Genomic DNA, 18,984 nt, shown 5'->3' with positions numbered 1-18,984 from the left:
CCCTTGATAAGTATCAACTATAAAATCTGGACCTTGTCCTAACCTTTTTACGGCTTCATCAACATCAGTCTCTCTTACCTTCCTTTTCATCCACTTCGACAACTCTTTGTTTTGAGTTTTTATGTACCATATATCATCCTTACCCGGGTGTGTTAACCGTAACATTTGCATGTGTTCATTAACATATGGAGCAAGACATGTCATGTGTTTAAGGACCACTAAATGTGCATCATGTAAATCTTCGTGAGATGGCGAGAATGTTTTGAAACCAACTCTAGCATGACCATCAAGTCGTCCGGAGTGACGATACCAACACTGTCAAGACCCTCCACATAGCCTGTGAAAAAAAAAAGGTTATTATATTGTTACTTAAAACTAATACATGTAATATATTATTGATAGCATTACCTTGGCAGAACTTAATCACCTCTTCAGAAGTATACCCTTCAATAATACTGCCCTCTGGTTGATGACGATTTCTTACATAACCTTTCAAGACACTCATATATCTTTCAAAAGGGTACATGTGTCGTAGGAACACAGGACCACAAGCCTTAATCTCTTGTACGATATGAGATATTAGGTGAACCATTATATCAAAAAATGATGGTGGAAAATACATCTCTAGTTCACAAAGGGTAACATAAATGTCTTTTTGCCATTTATCCAGTTGCTCCACATCAATAACCTTTGAGTGAATGTTGTTAAAAAATAAACAGAGCTTTGTGATTGTATGTCAGACGTTTTCTGGCAACACTCCACGAATTGCGATAGGAATCATATGTGTCATCAAAACATGACAATCATGAGACTTCATTCTGATCAATTTATGGTCTTTCATTGACACTCATTTTTTAATGTTTGAAGAATAGGTTGATGGAACCTTAATATCGTGTAAACATTGACAAAACTGTCTTCTTTCTTCTTTTGTTGTATTATAACAAGCGTGTGGTAGATAAATACGGTCGCCTCTTTTTTCCGGGTGAAGCTCTTTGCGTATATTTAGAAGTTTCATGTCTTTTCGAACCTTAATCCCATCTTTAGTTTTACCCTTAATATTTAATAATAAGCCTATCAAGCTGTCGCATACGTTTTTTCTATATGCATAACATCTAAACAGTGTCCAACCTTTAAATCTCTCCAATAAGGTAAATCCCAAAAGATTGACTTTTTTTTTCCAGATGGTTCCTTTCTCAACACGAGATCTTTTTCCCAACACAGTATTTAATTTTTTAACTCGCAAAAATGCATTGGACCGTGTCTTCATCGTCCCGGTCTCGATATTTCCATCAAACTTAACCGTTTTATTCCTAAAAATGTGACCCTTCTGAAGGAATCTTCGATGTCCCATGTATACATGTTTTCTGCAGTTTGTTAACCTTGTCGCGCTTGTTTCATTTTCACAAACTGGGCAAGCTTTCTTACCCTTCGTAGTGTATCCCGACAAGTTACCATATGCTGGAAAATCATTTATAGTACAAAAAATCCTGGCATGCAATTGAAAGTGTTCTTTCTCATAAGCATCATATAAGTTTACACCTGAATCCCAAAGGGTTTTTAAGTCATCAATCAACGGAGACAAGTACACGTCAATATTATTACTAGGCTGTTTCGGACCCTGAATCAACAACGACATCATAATGTATTTCCTTTTCATGCATAACCACGGTGGAAGATTGTAGATGCATAAAAGAACCGGCCATGTACTATAAATACTACTCATGCCCCCGAAAGGATTAAACCCGTCTGAACTAAGACCAAACCGTATGTTTCTTGTCTCCTTCCCGAATTCAGGATACTTGTTATCAATTGTTCGCCACTGAGGTGAATCCGCAACATGTCTTAGTTTTCCGTCAATTACACGTTCATCTGAATGCCAACATAATAATTTTGCTTCTTTTTCGTTTGAAAACAACCTTTTCAGTCTCGGTATGATAGGGAGATACCACAACATTTTAGCGGGCGATCGTTTTTTTTTCACCTCATCGTCATCAACTTCATCCAAATCTTTTTTCTGTTTATACCTCGATGCACCGCAAACAACGCATTTATGTTCATTTTCGTACCGCTTTCTATACAAAATACAATTATTTGGACACGCATGTATTCTTTCAACTTCCAATCCCATCGGACACATAAGCTTTTTTGCTCGGTATGTCGAAATTGGTAATTCATTGTCTTCCAGAAGCATGCGATCATGCAAAAACACTAATAGTTCAGTGAAACTTTTATCGCTCCATCTGTTTTTTGACTTTAAGTTACTCAAATTCAGCACCGCATCAAGTTTATTAAGTCTAGAACCGGTATATAACGGTTTTTCTGCATCTTCAAATAGGTGTTGTAAATTTTCTATTTCAGCATCGCCCATATTAGTCTCCATATCATGTAACATTTCATTTAAATTTTCATCGGGGCCATTCAAATGGTTATCATTCTCATCAAGGTTTGATGAGTCGTTGTTGTACGTACTATTAAGGTTTGATGCGTCGTCGTTGTATGTAGTGTCATTAGCGGTCGACGATGTGCTAAAAGCAGCTAGTGATTCTCCATGCCTTGACCAACACTCGTACCTAGGTATAAACAAGATTTTCGAACAAATGTGCCTCTATTTCAGTGATATCCTCAAAATATTGAAATGTTTGACATACAGAACAAGGACAACAAATTGACCGACTTCTTTTTTTTTTACGCGATTTGCTTCGGCGGCACTAAGAAAACTTTGAACACCGGCTGCATAAATTTCGGATGTATGCGAAGCTTTGTACATCCAATCACGATCCATCTGGAAATAAAATATTCAAACAAGTGATAGGTAATATATAGACGAAAATTGTAACATTATAATATTTATAAAAATGATAGGTAATATAAAAGATTTTAGAAAGGGCATAAGCTTATGAAAAACTATAGTCATTTAATAACATGCATATGTAAAATTTAAGATCCCAAAAATAAAATAAAGAATAAAAATCCAATCAAATTCAAAAATTAAATAACATTAATCTGGTATAATAATTCTTAAAAGTTTGTTTAGAAATATTTACCAAATGGTGTTGTTAAGTAACTTTTTATTTCTAATCCATACTCTTATTGGATAACTAAGAGGGACCCGTGCCATATCTTTAGTTTCTTTTTATTTAAAAAAATAGTGTTAACATAGATCTAAAATTAATAATATTTTACAAGTATGTCTATTCCTTTTTCTTTTTTTTTCTTTTGAAATTCGAACTAAAAAAAAACTTATCCGGTTCACAAATGTATATATATAAATAACCTATAAATAAAAACCAAACAAAAACCTTTTATAGCCATACGGAAAATTCCAAATAAACTCATGAGCTTTCTTCCTTAACATTAAAATTATTTATATTTAACATGATTAACTATCTTCTCTATATACACATTCATTCACTCTTCATGTTCAATACCAAAAGTTTCATAGGGCCATAGAGGGATGTAGATTGCCGACAAAGAAGAAGATAGGATTTACTTTAATTAATTGCCTTTTGCATTTAAGTAAATAGTATAAATAATTAAAATTTCCGGTTATCCATGTTCAATAAAATAAATAATTTGGTAAACCATTTTTTTTTCACAAGTGCACAACGAAATTATTTGTATACTATCAGTTATCAACTATCAATTATCAACTATTAAAACTATTAATTAGTATAGTGTTAATGAGGCGAGCCCGAGAAGAGCTCGAGCTTTTAAAATAAAGATCTAAACGAGCCGAGCTCGAGCCTAGTCGAACTCGGGCTCGACTCGTTTGCACCTCTACACACATGTGTGTGTATATATTATATATATAATACACAAATAAGCATAAATATGCATATACACTTAAAAATAACAAAATATATGTATGCACATACTTATAAACAAATCAACAGTTAATAAATGCAATAAAATTAAAATTTTCCATACCTTAATTAATTTGCTTGGTATTTGAATGATATTCTTGATCACTAGACAAATCGAACTTTATATTTGTATACGTTAAAATATATTTAACAATACATAAAAATATAAAAGTAAACTAAAATATACCTTTATTGGAACTTCATTATAATGGCCAAGTTTGAGTTATATATAATATGGAAGATAATTGTAGGTTGTTTAAGTTGGAAGAAAAAAAAAAGATAAGGAGAATAAGAGATAATATATAGTTTGCAAGTTGAAATTAATTTAAATTATATATGTTATTATCCATGTGAACCGCACCTCTTTTGTTATCCATTATCAAAAGATGCGGGTGATGTTTGACCGCATCGTTTGTTTATTGTGAACCACACCTTCTGTGGTAATTTAGTTTAAAAACCGTTTTTAAGTTAAAAGGTGCGGTTGAATGGCTGAACCGCACCTTTTGTGTTTTACCTATTGCATCTTTTGCCTGTTTTTGTAGTAGTGTCTGCTCCGACTGCGGAGGAGTATTAGATTATATTATGTAGTGTGAGCCCACGAGATTAGGGTTTGCATATCATCTCTATATATTGTAATGCATTATCAAGAAACCAATAACCGAGTCTTTTACCAATATCTTGTGACATTTATTTGTCAGGGTTTTAAAGCAAAAGGGATCAAATTATTTAATTTGGGCCATTAGCAGCAGCTGGATATATTGTTGCTCATGCTTCTAAAAGTTTTCCTAATGAAAAATGGGAAAAATATTCACTCGCGAGTTGTTGGTCAGATCTTGATCCTGTTCTTAGTGATCATCATATTGGTAAGATTATTTTTCGCAACATACATTCCGGATCAGAATTAAGAAACCAAAGTAATCAAGCCAAAAAAAAAAGATTTATAGCTGATAAACCGAAGCGAAATAACCCAAACTCAACAAAAACCAGCTATTTGGTTTTATGTTTTCATAAAAACCAAAATTTGGGTTAAGTTTAAGTTTTGCATGTAATTAAAACACAAAAAACCAAACCAATTTTTGGAGTTTTCATTTTTAATTTTGAATTTGTACTAATTTATAAGAATTTAATAAAGAGCGTAATTCAAATATATAATAATTAATTAATCACTAATTAACAAAAATATTTAGCTTCTAATTCAGTATTTTTTGCCAATATTTTTTACCCATAAATTTAGCCCAAATGGCAAAATCGGAAAGGATAAAACTGAACTATAGACTGAAAAATTTTAAAAAACTTTTTAAACACTCAAAAACCAAAATTTCAGCTTTTGGTTTAACTTGAGCGCACCAAAACTAAGTCAAATCGAGTATGCTAGGTCAAAATAGGATTGCTTTTGGTTCGATTTGAGCGCACCAAAACTAACACAATAATAAAACTATCTATTAGCAACGTAAATTGTTGACCCAAAATAGGATTTTACCATTCGATCATCATAAATTTGCACGAAATAAGAGGAGAAGATTTATGGGATCTAGCACAAAAAATCTACACAACCTTAAAAAACGCAATAAACAACAATAAACATTTTAAAATACACGGCTGACTTAAACTTCATCATGTGTAAAGCTATTAAAAAACCAGACTTAATACCTTCTCCTTCTCCTTCTTTTTCACTAAGAGCTTCACTCCTTTGGATAATGGAAGATCCCCTAATCGAAAACACCAATCATTTACATAGAGATATTGGTTTGTTGGATTGCGTTGGTTGTTCTTTGATTCATGGTGTCGGCCCGTCACTTGCAATGTTGATACTATTGTGACGGGGAGCTAGATTGTGCTTGTGTATATGACTATATTCATCTCCAAAACAATGTATATTCATCTCCAAAACATTCGATGGAACAAATGCAAGATTATGTAGATCATATCAAGAAAATAACTATTGATGGATTTAATTGAAAATTATTGCAATTGTATTTTGTGATTTGTGATCATTTGTGGATCACAAAATTGTACTTTACTTATGATTGGTGTTGAATATCTTGGTTCACAGTACATATACCTATACGTAGGGTTCATGAAAAAGGCTTTTTATTGATTTTGGTTATAGAATATGAATAGACTTTTTATTGATTTTGATTATACGTAGGGTTCGTGAAAAAACCATAAAGTTATGAGAAATTAAAAAACACTATCAACTAATCAATTTTGTTTTTTAATTTTTGTTTTGTTAATTATAATTTATAAGGCTAGCTAGAAAAGTAAAAAAAACAAGAAAAAAGAAAAAAAATTGATTAGTTGATAGTGTTTTCCACCATCGTATAACCATAGTTCAACAAGGGAGGTTGGGAAACCCTCAAATATGGGCTTCTTTAACCCTCCTATTTTTAGGTAACTTAAATTAGGAGGCCACAAACCATACAGAAAGGAGTACTCCAGATTTGGACAAGTATCCTCGTTCGTTTTAATCATGGTATTAAACATTTCGGTTTGAAGTCTTATGGCCTCCGGCCCAAACACAAAGATAGATAAACACAATACAAACTATTTCAACCTAAAGGTAAACAAAGATAATAATAGGCCAGATTCGGTTGTGGTGTGATTAAACCGGACTACAAAATCAAAATTATTTAATTTTGACAAAATGAAAGCAGATACTTGTCATTCTGAAATCTTTCCATGTCTTGTCTTTCTAAAGTCACCCATGCTTCAATACCATCTCCGTTGGGTGTATCCATCAGAAAGGAACCAACTCCTTTTCCCGGTCCTAGCGTTAAACTTGCAACTACAGGATTTCCCCATCCGAAATCCACTTTGTTAAAAGGAAACCCGCATAAGCTTGAACACAAAAAAGATTTGTAATTTTCTAAACCTTCTTCTTTACTTAATCTTGACATGGCCGAATCCATGTATTCACGAGTCAGATGCAGACTTTTGGCACATTCAAGTTCCATCTTCCCTTTTTGTATCTTCGAAACCAACACCCTTAATGACGCTTCACTTTCATGTTTGGTCGTGACCAAAACACCTGAAATTAAATTTCCCACAGCCGTTTGTGGCTGCTTTGGCACAAACTTATTTCGCACATTCATAGGAAAAAGTAAAATAGATTTCTTAAATCCTGCGGCCCATGTTTTGTATATTAGAGGAGCCAATACTTCAACCCGTGTAGGTTTTTTCATAGATAGTGTTGATCCACCTTCTGCTAGTGCAAGGACCTTATTCTTGAGGTCATTTAATTTTGTGTTCGAGAACACGAACTTTCTGGTGATAGGATTGACGCACGGTGTCCCCAAAACCGCAGCTTCGGGTGGAGGTCCACGAAAACTGATTGTAGCGGGGATTTGAAGAAAATGAGGATTAAACTGAAGTACATCTTTGTGATCGAGGGAACCGTAACGTGCTACCGAAGCCCAATGACTCATGAGTGAGCCAAAAGTACAAGCATCACCAATTAGGTGAGATATGGTCACTGCCACCGCGATTCCACCACACGCAAAGTGATTGACTTGAACACCAAGAAGATTGGCTCTTTTATTAGGAGAGTGTTGCCACCAAGACAAGCCATCAACAAAAAGTTGGCCAACAGTGTCATCGTCGTCACTTATATGTTGGGACATGTTCATTTGGATATCGTGTTTGGCTTCAACAAACACAACTCCCTCATCGTTACAAAGGGTGTAAGGTGATATTGGTGAGTGTAACCTGCCGGCAAACAGATAGTATCTGGTTAGGCTTTGTGACAATGATTCCTTCATCTTCCGCACTTTGTCATCAAGGGTTAAACTGCAAAGTTTATCATTTGGATAGTAGAAAATTAGCGGCACATAGTAATGCATGATGAACTGATCAAGCTCGGAAAGATTATAAGTCTGGAGATGAGATGGGGTTGGAGAAGAGGGCTTGATTATTTCTTGAGAAATAATGGTGTGATGTTGCCTTCTTCCGAATCGTTGGTTCTTCCCTATCATCATCGTTAACTTTTAACCGAATGAATTTTTTTTTATTTCAGTCTTGTAGCTGCAAATTACATGTAGAAAGTTATATATAGTGCCACCATCTTGTATATATTTGAATAATTATCTAAAGCAGTTACAATTTTATCAATTAATGTGATCATTATATGTTCCTTTCTTTTGTCCCTTAAAGGGAACCATGAAACCATTTTGGTTTTCTTTTTCATTCGTTTTAACGACAAAAAGATCGTATAATTTGAATCTACTTTAATAGGAAGATTTCTATAGTAGGCATTGACCAAAAAATTTACTAAAAACTGGGGTGAAATATTACTTTTCAAACTAGTAAATGAAGATAATAGACCGATCACATTAAGACACATAAGCTGGTTAGGCTTTATAAGACACTATTTGAGTCGACACTGAAAGCCATGGAAAGTAGTAGGGCAGAACGTGGTTTGGAACGGGTTTTGTTACTAGTCGACTTAAAAATGTATTTTATTAGATTTGATTGAGAAGGTAAGCTGCGAGCCATCTCTGGTGACTGGCGCTGATACGGTTTATTCGAGACAACCGTCAATCTCCTAAGAACACAAAAGAAGAAGGGAAAATAGACCCAAAATAATAATTCTTTCTTATTCTTTTTCTTAAACGAGATTACAATATATAGGAAAATAAAGACATAAAAATAGAAAAAGATAAAAAAAAATAAAGAAACATAATTTAACTATAATAAGGAAACTAAATAAAATATAAACTTAAATAATAATAATAATAAACTTATTCATATAATAGGATCGTATCAGGCGCAACCCGTAGGATCACGCCATCGAACCAACACACTTTTGACAACTCATCGCGTCCAACATCCATCACCAGCGAAGGCACCCGAGTGAAGCCAGCCAATATCCATATAGCACAGCTCTCTCTCTCTCTCTCTCTCTCTCTCTTTCAAGTGTGATAACCTGCTCAAGCATGCCGAATTTAAGAAAAGAGGTGGTGGCGGAGGTGCATCTGGAATACCCGGGGTACCCAATTGGGTTTACCTGATCACACCGCCCACACCGCCCTTAGCATATTTCCCAAGTTGTTTTAGTTAAGCAATTAGTGTGACCGGTTAACCTCTAAATTGCGTCAATACTTTTTTAGGTTCCTCTTGTTTTTGAGGTTGCGGAGCTACTTAGCTTAGCTGAGTTCAACAAGTTATGCATAATAATGTTATGACTCTTAGGATCAATGAATGCTGTTTATAAAAGACTTGGTTTTGTAATCCAAAAGGAGCTAATGACGCAGATTGTTGCTCATTAATTTACCTTCAATTTCGATGTAGATTTATAATCTTACATGATAAATGATATAATTGCAACTGACACAGACACTGTCTTTTCCACTAAAATACACACCAAAAGTATATATTTATATTCACATACCAATGACGTCCTTAGCTTCCATTAGTTTCTTTTCTTCTCAATGAGACATGCTTATACACACCAATGTGATTTCATTTTACACGCTTATATGCTCCTATAATACATTTTTGATAAAATGAAAATACATAACATATATTTTAATGTGATGCATACCTTCGGAAGCTGATACCAACTCCATAAAATCGCCAATATGTAGAGAGGAGGTCACATGGCCGTCTTGTGGGTAAGTTAAATGAGACAATGGCTTTAGGCCTCCAATTTTATAGGGCCCCGTATTAAATATGAGTTATGTATTATGCGATTTTGAAAATAGAGTTCTTTTAAAATTAGTAACTAATTAATAGGCCACAAGCTAAGGATGATTGCTTCATATCCATTATCATTATCACTGTATATCATCCATATTCTATAATTTTTGTATACTATCTAGCGCTATACCTATAAAGAAAAGAAAAATGCCTCAATATTATACGTAGTTTTAGGCCTCCAGGAACGTTGAGTTGGCACTGGAAGGCCACAAACCATAGTTCAACAAGTGAAATGGGCTGATGAAACACTCCTGTATTTCCACCATCATAAAACCATAGTTCAACAAGTGAGGTTGGGAAACCCTGATATGGGCTCTTTTAACCCTCCTATTTTTAAGTAACTTAAATTAGGAGGCCACAAACCATACAGAAAGGAGTAATCCAGATTTGAACAACTATGCATCCTCATTCGTTTTAATCATGGTGTTAAACATATCGGTTTGAAGTCTTATGTCAAGTCCCAGATCGATAATCGAACACCAAGTAAACGACTAACTCTCGTTTATACTAATCAGAAAATATAACTCAAAAAACTGATTACAACTATCAAACCCTAACTCGGTTTGACTCTTTATGAACCCTAACTCGGTTACATCTAGATGAACCCTAACTCGGTTACATCTCGTAATGTGTCTCTAGATAACCATAACTTTGCTTATATAGACTAACCTAACTTGCTAGCCAAGACATTACCAATTATAATTACAATACAATTAGGAAACATAACCACCTATGACCATCTTGTCAACATTGATCCCTGAAGTTCACCGACTTGTGACTTGGAGTCTGAAATTAATTCCAACATTATGGCCTCCGGCCCAAACACAAACATATATAAAAACAATGCAAACTGTTTTAAACTAAAGGCAAACAAAGATAATAATACGCCAGATTCGGTTGTAGTGTGATTAAACCGGACTACGAAATCAAAATAAGTTAATTTTGACAAAATAAAAGCAGATCCTTGTCATTTTGAAATCTTTCCATGTCTTGTGTTTCTAAAGTCACCCATGCTTCAATACCATCTTCGTTGGGTGTATCCATCAGAAAGGAACCAATACCTTTTCCCGGTCCTAGCGTTAAACTTGCAACTACAGGATTTCCCATCCGAAATCCACCTTGTTAAAAGAAAACCCGCATAAGCTTGAACACAAAAAAGATTTGTAATTTTCTAAACCTTCTTCTTTACTTAGTCTTGACAAGGCCGAATCCATGCATTCCCGAGTCAGATGCAGACTTTTGGCACATTCAAGTTCCATCTTCCCTTTTTGTATCTTTGAAACCAACACGCTTAATGACGCTTCACTTTCATGTTTGGTCGTGACCAAACACCTGAAATTAAATTTCTCACAGCCGTTTGTGGTTGCTTTGGCACAAACTTATTTCGCACATTCATTGGAACAAGTAAAATAGATTTCTTAAGTCCTGTGGCCCATGTTTTGTATATTAGAGAAGCCAATACTTCGACCCGTGTAGGTTTTTTTATAGATAGTGTTGATCCACCTTCCGCTAGTGCAAGGACCTTATTCTTGAGGTCATTTAATTTTGAGTTCGGAAACATGAACTTTATGGTGACAGGATTGACACACGTTGTTCCCAAAACCGCAGCTTCGGGAGGAGGTCCATGAAAACTGATTGTAGCGGGGATTTGAAGAAAATGAGGATTAAACTGAAGTACATCTTTGTGATCGAGGGAACCGTAGCGTGCTACTGAAGCCCAATGACTCATGAGTGAGCCAAAAGCACAAGCATCACCAATTAAGTGAGATATGGTCACTGCCACTGCGATTCCACCGCATGCAAAGTGATTGACTTGAACACCAAGAAGATTGGCTCTATTATAAGGAGAGTGTTGCCACCAAGACAAGCCATCAACAAAAAGTTGGCCAACAGTGTCATTGTCATCACTTATATGTTGGGACATGCCCATTTGGCTATCGTGTTTGGCTTCAACAAACACGACTCCCTCATCTTTACAAAGCGTGTAAGGTGATGTTGGTGAGTGTAACGTGCCGGCAAACAGATAGTATCTTGTTAGGCTTTGTGACAATGATTCCTTCATCTTCTGTATTTTGTCATCAAGGGTTAAACTACAAAGTTTATCATTTGGATAGTAGAAAATTAGCGGAACATAGTAATGTGTGATGAACTGATCAAGCTCGGAAAGATTATAAGTCTGGAGATGAGATGCGGTTGGAGATGAGGGCTTGATTTTTTCTCGGGAAATAATTGTGTGATGTTGCCTTCTCATCTTCAACTTTTAACAGAAAGATTTTTTATGTTATTCTTGTTAGTGAAAATAATTACACGTAGATAGGTATATGTATATTATATAGTGTCATCATGTTGTATTTTTAATAATTATCTATATCAATTGCAACCTTATCAATTAACTAATGATCATTATTTTTAATTTTTTTCCTTTTAAACGACGAAAATTCCTAATAAGAAAATTTTTAAATAGGCAGTGATTAAAAAGTTATTCAAATTAGGGATGAAAATATTACTTTTCTAGCTAGCTAGTAAATACAGAAAAGAACATTAAGAAAAAAATTAATTTGGCTAGGCTTCTTTACACACCACTTGAACCTACTTTTTTTAAATAGGGTGATTGGAGAATTTATTTACCGAATTAGGTGGCTTCAATAATATTTTACAAAGTTCGTAAGTTTTTTAAGGAATAACTTCATGAAATAATAACAATATTTCACTACTGTTCTAATTATGCCACCCACACTTTCTTTTTTGTTTTAATTAGGTCACTTAAGTTTTCTTAATACTTTATTCATAGTTTTTTTTTAAATATGAATGATGACGTGAAAATTATAATCAGTGACATTATATATATATTAAAAACCATGTTGCGGTTATCTCACTAAAACTAGTGTTTATCATAGGGGCCACTTAATTTGTCACACGTGTATGAAACCAACACGAACTTCAAAGTTGGTAGTTACGAAAGTGTTTTCTTGGCAGAAGCTCCGGCCACTCCTTCTTCACCCCGCATAACTCACAACCCTTCGCTTCTTCCTCCCATCTCGGCCTTACCTTTGGTTCTAAGCAGAGACCATTGGTAGAAGCAACACCGTGATTGTAGTTTTGGCGGCTTGGTTTGGTTTCGATGGTGTCATGCTGCACTTCTGCCGACTGTCACAGTGTTTGGACGGGGTGATTGCAAGTTTCACCTTTAATTCGGTCCTTTGATATATTACAAGTTCTACCTTTAATTTCACCGTCTTTGCACAAATCCCAAAGCAGATGCAGGTACATGTTTATCTTTGATTCTACATGTGTTTTGAATTTGTGGTATCCCAATATGTGAACTCAAATTATTTGCCATCTTACTTTGGTGTTATGATATGTGCTTGCAATTTTTAAAATAGTTATAACTCCACTAATTATTCTTTTTAACCAGTTTGGTCTAACGGTTTAATTGTGTGTTTTGGGTCATGACCGCAATCAGCAAATCAGCAGAAATTCTATATTGTTTTTAGGATTGTATATGTCGTTTTAGTTTGCTTTTAGTGTAGTACGTACTCGGTACGTTTATTTTGTAAACTTTGGAGAAATGGGAACCCTATATAAGGGTCACTTTACCCATTTTTCCATAAGAACTCCAACAACTTTAAGAAACTTAAGGAAATAAAGTCTCTCTCTCCACTTCTCCATTTTCTCTCTTTTGTAATAACAAACTAAAATCCGAGATCCGAGTGTCGTTGCTGATTTCCGCTAACCAACAACACGGATTGATCCGAGTCAAGTTGTGAGATCCATCTAGAGGACCTACAAGTCCATCTAATATATATGCTCAATTTTACCATCTTTATGTTTTAGGATCTTCTTATCAACAACTGCTTCTGAACTTACTATTATTTGTTACACCTCAAAAGTTGTAATGACTGCAATATCAACTACTTATACTATTAATATGATGATATGAACAACACTAACTATTCTCTTATAACATATTGTTGCACACTGAATAGTACTATATTTGACTTTTACATTGAACCATATGTAGTAAAAAACAAGGTCAATTTAATAACCCAAAACTGTAGTTTTGACTTTATACAGTCAAACAATCAAAAATAATTAAATTGTATCAACCCGCAACACAAATTGATCAAACCGAGAATGTAGTAACAGATCCGAACACTAATAAATAACAAAAATACTGCAGTAAAGTACTTTCGAAACCGAAATTTGAGTTTCAAGTAATCAAAAAATGGATTTAACTTCTTGACCAAACTTTCTAAAGAGAATGATAATTCTATTGGCAGTCTAACGGATGAATATGAGCCAAACGGGTCGGTCAACTAACTGGTAAAAAAAAAGAAGACTTATACGGGTAAAAGCTATCTTAAACACACTTAATGGACAAATCTAAGCCAAAATCGTTTAATACTTAACCCCTTATGCAGTTTTGCAAACAACTTAAGACCGGGAAGAAAAGGTAGTTTTGGCAAACTCAATAGTTACTTAGTTGGTTTGCTTCTTTTAGCAAATCGTTGCAGAAATAGAACCCGCCGCAAAGCACAGGTTAGTTTACTAATTGATTTTAATTAAGACATTTTAAAATTTTAAATAACACGTTTTCATTGCTACAGAAATGTTGTACTATTATCTTTGGGGAAAATTCTCAAAATAACTATTTTAAAAAATTGTTTTCTAAATTTGTCTATCTTTTAAAAAGAATTCTCAAAATGGTCCATTACGAAAAACACATGATGACTTTTTAATAATCCAAGATGACTGGTTCGTAGAGCCAATGAAAAATGAAAACGTGTCCATAAAGCTAACGTGACGACTAGTTTGTGAAGAAAATTGTAAGCGCCAACAAAGTAGTCGGCCCAACCCAAATCTCTTTCAGGTTTTTTAGGTTCATGTTATTTGGGTTCGGGTTTTTCGAGTTGGTTTAATCACGTTTAAGGCATCCAAGTAAACAAAAAGAAAATAAGAAAAAGGTAAAGAAAAGCTACAATGCGAAGACCAAAGCAACATATTCTACTTGTTATGTAAATAATCAAATCATAAATAAACATAGTCCGGTAAAGCAACATTTTCTTCTATTACGGTTGTTATTTGAAAAGATATATAAATAATAAATACTCGATCAACTATGATAAGTGGAATAGAAACAAGTGAATGTGTAAAGCGTTCCGTATACGGTGTACATACCTAATAATAATATCATGTTTTTAAGCAAATAGCTTATTCGGGTTGACCCTAAACCTAGAAATCAGACCCAAGAATCAACCTGAATTACTTCGGTTCTGGTTCGGGTTTTTTGGGTCAGGTTAGTTTGGATTCAGATTCGGGTTTTCTTGGGTTAGGTTTCGGATAAAAGTGACAGCCTTGACCGCATGAATCACTTGATGTAGTCCCATTAGAGATTGCACAATGCACGTTTGTCCATTATCATATAATCTAGCCCAATAATCAATATCCATTATATACCAAAAACGCCAGTATGTCTTTAATGCAATGCATAGAGGCCCAATGCACTGTTATACAATCCAGAACAATAGGAAGACCTGGTAGTCTTTGATTAAACTTTGTTTATTCAATTGATTGATTTCCTGGTTATAGATCGACCACAATATATACCACACCTTTGCTGGAATTTTAAGTGGATTTGTTTCAAGATTTTATAATCTTTGTTCAAATCTCGATGATGAAGTGATAGTTTGAAAGCTGTTAGATTACATGGAATCTCGACATTGTGCCATTCGAAGAAGCAATAAGCATGTTGGAAGCCTATGAAGAATGGAATAGAGAATGGCGAGACAAGTGAGAATGAACGAAGTAAAATGTCGCTTACTAAAATCAATGGACAAGAAAGTTTATAGAAAGAAGAAGCTGTTTGTGAATGTTGTGGACGTGGGAAAATCAGCCATGGATGTGGCCGAGGTAGAGGACGTGGCGCTGGACGAGGTTCTGGTGGTCGGATCCGGCCCAATGAAAACCAAGAGGAGCAAGGTATGGGTCACGATAAAGCTCGCATAAGATGTTATAGTTATCTTGAATATATGTTCATTTTGCATATTAGTGCCCCAAGCCAAAACCGAAAGACAAAAAACTAATTTGGTTCATGAAGATAAGGATCCGAAAACCATTTTGAAGAGTCACGAGTGATATCAAGATTAAGGGGTGAAAGAAAATATCTTGATAAAGATGTTAAGTATTAGAGTTTGAATTGATTAGTTACTCGAGTTTATCGGTTTTCCTCCAAATAAGTTTATAAAAGTTTGAGTCATGGTTGGTTTAAGTTTCTTGTCTAGTATAGTTTATGTGTGATTTTTTAGGTTAAATTATATTAATAATAAATCGATCAATTGCTGCTGTTGGTTTTTTCTTTTTTTTTTTTTTTTTTGATTTATGTTTTCCTCGGTTTATGGAACGAACACTTAAAAGAAAAACGGCTGACTTGCAAATGCTATATTAATGTGATATATACCCTCACATGAGTGTCCTCTCTTGTTAGATTTAGTGATAATGAGTTTGTAGCAGGTCAAGCAGCAATGAAGACGGCATAGGGTAAGGTTGTTAAACACGAGAAAGCTTGTTTAGAGAATCAACACGTGTTTATCTCCTTTGTCGTTGATACATTTGGTTTCTTAGCTCCGGATGCCGTGGACTTTCTGAACAGAAATCAAAAACTCGTGCATAATAATTTATCGACCTCTAAGAACCAAAGCTTTGTTTTTAGTAGGATTGGATTTGCTATCTAAACGGAGATTGCAGCACAGCTTATTGTCCGCTTACCTGCCACTTCACTGTAAATCGTTTGTTCTACGAATATTAATGAAAGCTATTATTATTATTATTATTATTATTATTATTATTATTATTATTATTATACCCGTCATGTGATCCAGATATATCTTATCCCCAATTATTTGCCAATAATATGCAACCACTTTGCATACCCCCGAAACAATCATGTGATCCTGCTAATATCATCTCGACTACAACAACATTCACATGCTTATTTCTACAATTCCTATCATAAGTTTATTTTATTTTAATCAAAATGTAATTTTAGTGTTCACACAAACTATTACATGATTGATTTAACGTTTATAGTGTGTAATACATTATAACACATGCAAGACAAGACACACAATTTTGTATTTTTATATTGTTACTATGTTGTTGATTATAGTGTGTAATGCATTATAAGTTTATAACACATGCAAGACACGCGTATTATTATCATTTTTTTGGTGGCAAAATTAAACATTCGCGAAACTTGAATTATTGGCATCAACGTATTAAGTGAAAGCGGATTATAAGATTATTATTATTATTATTATTATTATTATTAAGTCATCCAAATAATTTGAAATAAAATTCAGTTTCCAATATTATGACATCAAAATAATTTAAAATATTTAGACCAACAGTAGTTATAACGTCAAAACACCACCCACTCTCTGCTTTAATTGGTTGCTCTTCACCCATTGCCCCACTTCCTCTTCCTATAGCATTGTGTACGTAATATTGGGTTGACTATTTGGACCCCGAAAACGTCAGGGGGCGTTCTCCGGCGTTTTATGCCAAAACGATTCCCAAAACTCTTCATTACGCTTGGTCTTAGTGTTTTATGTAATATCATTTCTGGCGTCACCTCTTTTTGCCAATCCTTGTGACAATCTTAATTTATATCTTTTAAAACTGGAAAAACTGCATTTAAAAAAGAAAAAGTGTTGATAAATCGATAGATTTTGAGTTAAAAGTGAATGCTATTTGGACTCTAAAATTTATTACTTTCCTCATAACCAAAAATATTTGAAAAACATAAATAACTTTAAAATATTTTCTGAAATTGGTGTGTTTATATTTTGTGTGTGTGTTTTTTTTTAATGTTTCGAAACCAAAACAATGAAACATAACCAAATTTGACTTTGGTTTAGTTAACTTTGGTTTTGTCAACTTTGAACTATGTTCGGTTTAGTTTGGTTTCAATCAAAAATTCGATTAAAACTACTCATCAAACCTCGTGTCATACTTTCTAAGAGATTGCTAAAAACCATATAGTGATCTTTTCAGCAAACAAACTTTATCATTTTGCCTCTCCACCTCAAAACCAAATGGTTGTCTTTCTTTCTTCATCGAACTAGATGTAAAATATTCGAGATTTTATAAGCTGTACATATGAGTTTTTCTTTTCGATATGCTCTTCGTCTTTTGCGTTTACCGAGCATACTAATTTTTTTATGTTTAAACATATTGTGGGAGGAAAGTACAATCATCAACTAAGTCCATTGAGTTGTAAGTATGCAACATTAATATTGTTATTCTGAAATTTATCTTACCTAAAATAATGCCTTTCGCTCTTTCAGTTGTGGTTTTAGGGTTTTAATTAATTTTCATTTTTATTTTAACAGGAAGAAAAAAAGTTATACAACAAATTGTATTTTACAATACAGGAAAAAGCAATAAAAATTCGCAACCGATAGAAAATGTAGCACATAGCGACCTAAATGATAGACAATGATGGGTCTAAGAAATTTTCTCACAAATATCGGAAATTTTCAATTGATTATCATTATATACTCATAGAGGTCAGTTGAGGTTTTTACACTATAATAGCATTAAAAAATATTTTTGAAGGGGACTGAAGAGGTAGGTCCAAGCAGAACCCAGTTGAACCCGCAAGACTCACTTCAAGGAGGGACGTCTGCGCAGTTATGCGCACAAGACTCCTTACAAGGACGTCTGCGCAGTTGTACGCGCAAGACTCCTTACAGGGACGTCTGCGCAAAGACCAACTGGATCCGCAGGACCCACCACGCTCAAAGAGATGACGTCCTTACGCGCAGTACGCAAGCTGTTCCCGCAGGAAAAGCCTCCCAATGGTGAGGTACCCCGCCTGTTCCCGCAGCTGTGGATACTAGCCATCAGGGAAGGCTACCCGCACCAACGGCAAGGCTACACGCACAAGGCACTAAGTCTCAATTCTTCAGTTGTCACCTGAAGAAGGAACGAGCAAGGCGGGAGGGGGAATACTCCCGCCCAAAGTGAGCCAGTCTGTATGCTTCTGGAAGATCTTATCTTTTGTACTATACCGCCAAGGTATGGACAAAATAGACAAGATCTGACCAAAGCAGCCCATGAACCAATCACAGGGTGACAGCTCACCGACAATAGTACGAGGAGGAGTACCCTCTATTACGAAATGTCACTATCAGCCGCTGCCTACTCACCAACCCTCATCGTGGCACGTACATAGCCTGCAGTTGGTGGAAAAGGAATAGTACATGGCTGGCCTTGTCACTATCAGCCGCTACCTACCCACCAACCAGCATGGCGCGTAGCCCACAGTTGGTAGAAAAGGACAGCTGGCTGTACCTGCTTGGAAACCTACCTTCGACTATAAATACCCCAATGGTATTATCTCATCTCATCTTATCTCATCTCATAT

At 34.8% G+C, this 18,984-nt stretch overlaps 3 protein-coding genes across 3 annotated transcripts; all 3 read right to left on the bottom strand.

Annotated features, from left to right (window-relative positions):
* Nucleotides 1-218: 218 nt before the first annotated feature.
* LOC143553586 (uncharacterized) lies at nucleotides 219-6,335 on the bottom strand. Its single transcript, XM_077043553.1, has 6 exons — nucleotides 6,281-6,335; nucleotides 5,514-5,572; nucleotides 2,649-2,782; nucleotides 884-2,570; nucleotides 409-688; nucleotides 219-337 (listed from the first exon to the last, which is right to left on the bottom strand). The coding sequence occupies exons 1-6, from the start codon at nucleotides 6,333-6,335 to the stop codon at nucleotides 219-221; spliced, it is 2,334 nt and encodes a 777-aa protein (XP_076899668.1).
* A 119-nt stretch (nucleotides 6,336-6,454) lies between these two features.
* Nucleotides 6,455-7,837, bottom strand: LOC143553568 (akuammiline synthase 1-like). The gene has a single exon (XM_077043544.1). The coding sequence runs from the start codon at nucleotides 7,835-7,837 to the stop codon at nucleotides 6,494-6,496; it is 1,344 nt and encodes a 447-aa protein (XP_076899659.1). The 3' UTR covers nucleotides 6,455-6,493.
* Nucleotides 7,838-10,848: 3,011 nt separating this feature from the next.
* On the bottom strand, nucleotides 10,849-11,619 carry LOC143553585 (akuammiline synthase 1-like). Its single transcript, XM_077043552.1, has one exon. It carries the CDS (start codon nucleotides 11,617-11,619, stop codon nucleotides 10,849-10,851), a length of 771 nt encoding a protein of 256 aa, XP_076899667.1.
* Between the last annotated feature and the right edge of the window lie 7,365 nt (nucleotides 11,620-18,984).

Source organism: Bidens hawaiensis, unplaced genomic scaffold (genome assembly GCF_021521415.1).
Source record: "Bidens hawaiensis isolate Kalapana, Puna unplaced genomic scaffold, B.hawaiensis_p1.1 tig00017340_1, whole genome shotgun sequence".
In the NCBI taxonomy this organism is placed as follows: domain Eukaryota; kingdom Viridiplantae; phylum Streptophyta; class Magnoliopsida; order Asterales; family Asteraceae; genus Bidens; species Bidens hawaiensis.
The sequence above is the reverse complement of the archived record's forward strand: the minus strand, read 5'-3'. Positions and strand labels throughout refer to the sequence as shown.

Excerpts from the sequence above, each read along its gene's own strand:
- LOC143553568 (XM_077043544.1), bottom strand. The coding sequence starts at position 7,837 with ATGATGATAGGGAAGAACCAACGATTCGGAAGAAGGCAACATCACACC.
- LOC143553585 (XM_077043552.1), bottom strand. The coding sequence starts at position 11,619 with ATGAAGGAATCATTGTCACAAAGCCTAACAAGATACTATCTGTTTGCC.
- LOC143553586 (XM_077043553.1), bottom strand. The coding sequence starts at position 6,335 with ATGATTAAAACGAACGAGGATACTTGTCCAAATCTGGAGTACTCCTTT. Across the intron at positions 2,783-5,513 it reads AAAAGAAGGAGAAGGAGAAG|ATGGATCGTGATTGGATGTA; the intron begins GTATTAAGTCTG and ends TTTTATTTCCAG. Across the intron at positions 689-883 it reads AATGTTTACACGATATTAAG|GTTATTGATGTGGAGCAACT; the intron begins GTTCCATCAACC and ends ATTCACTCAAAG.